The sequence below is a fragment of the Montipora foliosa genome, chromosome 1 (assembly GCF_036669935.1).
Source record: "Montipora foliosa isolate CH-2021 chromosome 1, ASM3666993v2, whole genome shotgun sequence".
In the NCBI taxonomy this organism is placed as follows: domain Eukaryota; kingdom Metazoa; phylum Cnidaria; class Anthozoa; order Scleractinia; family Acroporidae; genus Montipora; species Montipora foliosa.
In genome coordinates this window covers 56,748,313-56,753,312 of record NC_090869.1, presented here as the reverse complement: position 1 = coordinate 56,753,312, position 5,000 = coordinate 56,748,313, and the positions used below count along the sequence as shown (strand labels likewise).

The 5,000-nt window shown below is 41.9% G+C and overlaps 1 protein-coding gene across 1 annotated transcript in view; it reads right to left on the bottom strand.

Annotated features, from left to right (window-relative positions):
• LOC138002278 (uncharacterized) overlaps positions 1–5,000 on the bottom strand; it is a 10,465-nt gene that overhangs the window by 2,102 nt on the left and 3,363 nt on the right. Inside the window, exons 2-4 of the mRNA XM_068848348.1 lie at positions 2,998–3,983; positions 2,445–2,546; positions 219–715 (exon numbers count right to left, since the gene is read on the bottom strand). Coding sequence (XP_068704449.1) covers positions 219–715; positions 2,445–2,546; positions 2,998–3,739 — 1,341 coding nt within the window. The 5' untranslated portion in view covers positions 3,740–3,983. The remainder of the gene's footprint in view (positions 1–218; positions 716–2,444; positions 2,547–2,997; positions 3,984–5,000) is intronic.

Below are 5,000 nucleotides of genomic sequence, written 5' to 3'. Positions count from 1 at the left end.
GATAGATAGATAGATAGATATAGAGAGAAAGACAGACAGGTAGGTAAGTAGGTAGCGGGTAGGTAGGTAGGTTGGTAAGTAGGTAGGTAGGTAGGTAGGTAGGTAGGTAGGTAGGTAGACAGACAGACAGATAGGTAGGTAGGTTGGTAGGTAGACAGACAGACAGATAGGTAGGTAGGTAGGTAGGTAGATAGGTGGGTAGATAGATAGATAGATACCTGTGCTGTAAAAAACCTCCAGGAAGTCAAGTTCGTGATTTCAACATTTTCTTTGCGAATGGCAGTGTTCGTCTTCCAAAGAACTTTAGCTGTGTACTTTAACTTGTTTCCTTTGGAATCACCTTGGTTTTTCTTTAAGATGTGTATCAAGTCTCTTATAAGCTTCTGGTAGCTTGCAAAATTGACACATTGTGGAAAGTGAAGTCCAAGGTTTAAAAGCAGGAGGTTTTCCTTTCCCCTCATAGAAGGGCTCTGTAGGATATCAAGAATATTTCTGATAACAACTTCAGGCCTGAAATCAAGGTTATCGTCGTCTTCTATTCTACCTTGTTTGCGAGGATAGATCCATTGGTAACTATAAAGACATTGGGAGTAAAGGCTTTGGCATAGCTCCCGAGACTGCACAGAATTGGCGAGACGGACGCCCATGGAATCACCAAAGATATGTAAAGTGCCATTTCGTCGATATCCATGTGGTAATGACCAGTTATAAGACTCTGTAACGATGGTAACTATGAGTCAATGTTCGCCAAGCTTTAACAAATAAAGATCTTTAGTTCTCCGTACGGCAGCATCGTCAACGAAACTCTCAGGGAAAATTGTAACTTCACGTTTTTCAAACTTTTTCGTGATTGTGCAGGTGTCCTAGCGAATCTGAATCCCCCGATATAAATCCACCAGCAGATTTGGACACTCAGGGGTCAAAATCCGCTCTTTTGCGGATGTTGACCTCGGGGACTCTAATTCCGCTAGCATTAATTAAGTCCCCTTTAGTGGATTTGGACCCCTGCCCCCCTACCCCAGTACAACTTATTCAACTGTTTGTCGAGGCAGAGTGAGATTTAGGATTGGGGAAACTGACCGATACAATAAAGCATGAATCTTTTAGAAAGTAAAGGTTGTTTAAAGCATCCGCGGCGGCATTTCAGAAAAGTAGATGCGTAAAGCGTTGTTTGTTTCGTAATTCTTTTTCTTTCACAAAGGAGGTGACACCACTTGGTTGGAAAACGCATTGTTAGAAGTTTACTTGACTACCAGGGATTCAAAAGATTTTTCCTTTCTTTATGACCAAACTTTTCCGGTCATGAATTCTCGTATTAATTTCAAGAAAGCACTTATTTTCAGGGGTCCAAATCCGCGAAAGGGGGTCCATATCCGCTAGCGCTAGCACCCGTTTCTCGAAAGTCCCGAAACTTGAGTGACTATTTTCGGGTGTCACAATTCCCTTTGTATCTCAAGAACGAAGAGGATTTAATTCGTCAAACTTCACAGTTATTTTTCTTTTTGTTGCCTTAAATACATGTTAAAAGATCAGCTTTCCAAAACAAGCGGTTGGCAAGTTCACAAATGGCTTTTCGGGCCCGAAATGTTTTCGGGACTTTCGAGAAGCGGGCCCCTGGACCGGGTGGTCCAAATCCGCTGTGACACATTTACTTGTCGTCAATAAGTGTCTTTTGCCTTACAATAGCTGTGGTTACACATACCTTGGGTTTGGGGCCTTCCGGAGGATATATGGCTTAGGTTTGGTTCAGCTCAGGTTTCATGTTACCCTTAGGTATGCGGTTACACAGAAAAAGACTCCCCTCAGGGTAAAATATAATAAGATATGAGTTCACTGACCTTCCAAATTAGTTCTGCTTTCAGTGACTGGCCAAGCCACCTCAGGGAGCAGATAAATCGTACTTTTCAGTTCAGGAGTTGTAATGGAAAGTTCTTTTGTTCTTTTTGATGTGTCCATGGAAATAACCCTGGGGCAGTTTCGGTCCAGGGAAAGCAGTTACACACAAAAACGTCCTTACCCGTGGGCAAACGCTATTTACCCATGGGTAAAAGGGCTAGTGTAACCACAGCTAACGGGTACTAGTGATGAAAACGCTACAACAACTGCATGAATCTGCGTGATTTTGCTTCTACAATATGCTAATGCATTCGCTGGGGTGCTATTGAGTACTGAGCTATAAAATTATTTGATGCATGATGTCATCAAGCTTTGAATAGTAGCAGACGTAAAATAATTAACTGAAACCAAAAACCTTTCTTCCCTCCTGAAAAATTTCTCCGCTTTTAAGTTCTCCTTTTTCATCCAACCAAACAAAAGCGCTACCGCTGCCTAAATGCTGGTTTTGTCGTGTCCAGAGACGCTGGCTTGATATCTTATGCCCGCTTTTTTTTTTTCAGTTAAATTTAAGGCGAGAGTGCGAAGCACGAGTTACTTTGTCCCCTGACCTTCAACATATGGTCTCCATGTTTTGTTCTTCCATTCTCCGAACCCATCCCACAAGTGATTACAGGATTGAGAGGAGGAGCTAAGATCGTACTGAAGTTTTTCTGAAAAAAAAAGAGGAAATAAATTAATGGCTCTTTGATGGTCTTGGGAGGGGGAGGGGTGGGGGCCTGCGATCACGTTCCCGTATATAGTCATTTTTAATGTCTTCTTAAGGTCTGTACGGTAAAACTCAGATAACTGGATAATGATGCCGTGCATGGCCGATCAAAATAAATTATTTGGGATTTAAGGGGTGAATGAAATCCCTCTATAGATAAAATACGTTAAATACTCGGATTTGCGGGTTCGGAGTGCATTTTTGTTGATACAGGCTTTTTTGTATTGTTGCTTTCAGTTTTCAGGCACCTTTCGGATTTGCGCTTTGGGATAGTTTTGAATAGCAATGCTTTATATCTAGTAGACCCATGCCATAGTCTTCCTCAAGTTAAGTGTCATCGGAAGTCCACAAGAAAAGCGCTCGCAATGTATAAAGCAACTGCGTGTCCTATTTACCAATAAACGTTGCACTCGTTGTCGCCTCGGGTACATTTATCGTAAAAGGCCTCCCATCTTTGTAGGGTTCAAACAAAAACGCGTCAATTGGGCCTAAAAGTCCCTCTTTCTGTCTCTTTCCTTGTGCGTCTCCAAGAATGAACCAGTCCTTTGGTGGTTCCTTTAAGCCATCGCAAAGACTATAATCAAGGTAGATCTTCAATTGATAGTTCCCAGGCTCCGTGAGAAGAAACAGAGCCTCGTAGGTACCGTTTGCGTGATCAAATACAGTGGCTCCAACGCTTGATGGACCACGGACATAAACTCTCCAAGCGTCGCCACCAATCGTCTTCGTTCGATTATCCGCAGTCCTAGATTGGATAAAAATCTTGCTGAACTCTCCCGCTGGCCTTATATCTTGATAAACGACTTGACTCGCTCGGCCACTGCTTCGATTTCCCTTTCCCCAATGATTCTTTTCCAGTCCCCATTCCATGTTATCAAAGCAGGGTTTGATGATGCTCTTCCAATCTACGCGTGCGCGACGCTGACGCAACCAATCGCGACTGAAGTCTTGAAATCGATGCAACAAATCACAGGGTTGATCAGTTGTTGCCCCAAACAATTGCCTTCCATTATGCAGTTTAGCTTTCAACAAAGTCTCAACATAAAAGCACATGACAAAAGAAAATATACAAATCCCAAGGAATATCTTGTAAGTGACGAATTTTATGTTTCCTTTTTGATGTATCGTTATTGTCATCTTCACGAAAAGGAGATTTTCTTGTCGTTCACAGCTTTGTAGAACTTGATTCACGCTTTACGGTTCAAGCGCTACTTAAAACGAGATTTTCTAATCTGATTTCTGAGTTCGCAAAACTTAATAATAATTGATTGTTTAAGTTTAGATCTTTTGGATTCCGTCTGTAAACTATTTTGATAGCGGACTCCAAAAAGGACTGGTGTGCCGTCGAATGTAGAGGGCCGGAATTCCCTAATGTTGGTACCTACAAATGGAAAGTCAATGCGTTAGTATAGTAAAACGCATTTTTTATATTACTATACAAACCTGGAATGACTATACATGGACAGGCCGGCCGGGAATAAACTAGTAAAAAAGACTAAGGCATTTCAAAAGAAACGAGAGTGATTTCTCCGTTTTAATACATTTCCTGATAGTGAATGGCTCATCATTTACTAACATGGAGTCTTAATGGGGTTTAAAGCACCCTTGAAACGTGACAACAGTTTAAAATTGAAACTTGGAAGTAAACCATAAAAGAATAACCGTTTGCCGGCGGAAAACAAAATTGAAACCATAATTAACCATTAGGGAAGGGGGACGTGATGGAAATAGGACTGAAGTAGTCGAATTGAATACAAACGACACTCTGCTGTCCAATGAGTTTAAACAAGTGCGGATCATGTTGGAGCTCGAGTTTTTAGAGAAGCAAACGTTGAGACGAGTGGCAAGTCTGCCCCTTTTCTGTTCAGTGCCTTTTTCAGTCATCGAAGCACTCGAAGACCTCAGGAGTAAGTCGTCGAAAAGTTTAGACCAGCCGTATGCAAAAAGACGACCAGATCCCACTGCAAGGGATTTTTTTTTTCATTTGGCAAAGGTCAACACTGTGTTGCCTGAAAAGAGTTAGCCTACAGTCTCGGTCACAAATGTTGTAACACGTACGAAAATTTGCCCCCTTCCATGTTGATGCTTATGGCTTGGAGTGCAAAAACCAACCGGTAAATGCAACATTGATGGAAGGGAAGAGGAGGGGTACGTTTTTAATAGCTTTGATGCGCTTCACTTGCTGTTCAAGCGAAGTGTTACAACTATTTATGATCGAGATTGTAGCTACTGTTTTTAGCAAAGTTGAGGAGTACAAACTGGTGATTGGAACGAAAGTCACTGTTGCCGATGCGATGACGAAGCGGGAGATTTGTTTGTTAGTATGCGAGTAATAATGTGAGATTGGTTTGAGTATGCGAGTAATACTAATATGATCTGGGAGACAGCGGGTCAAGGT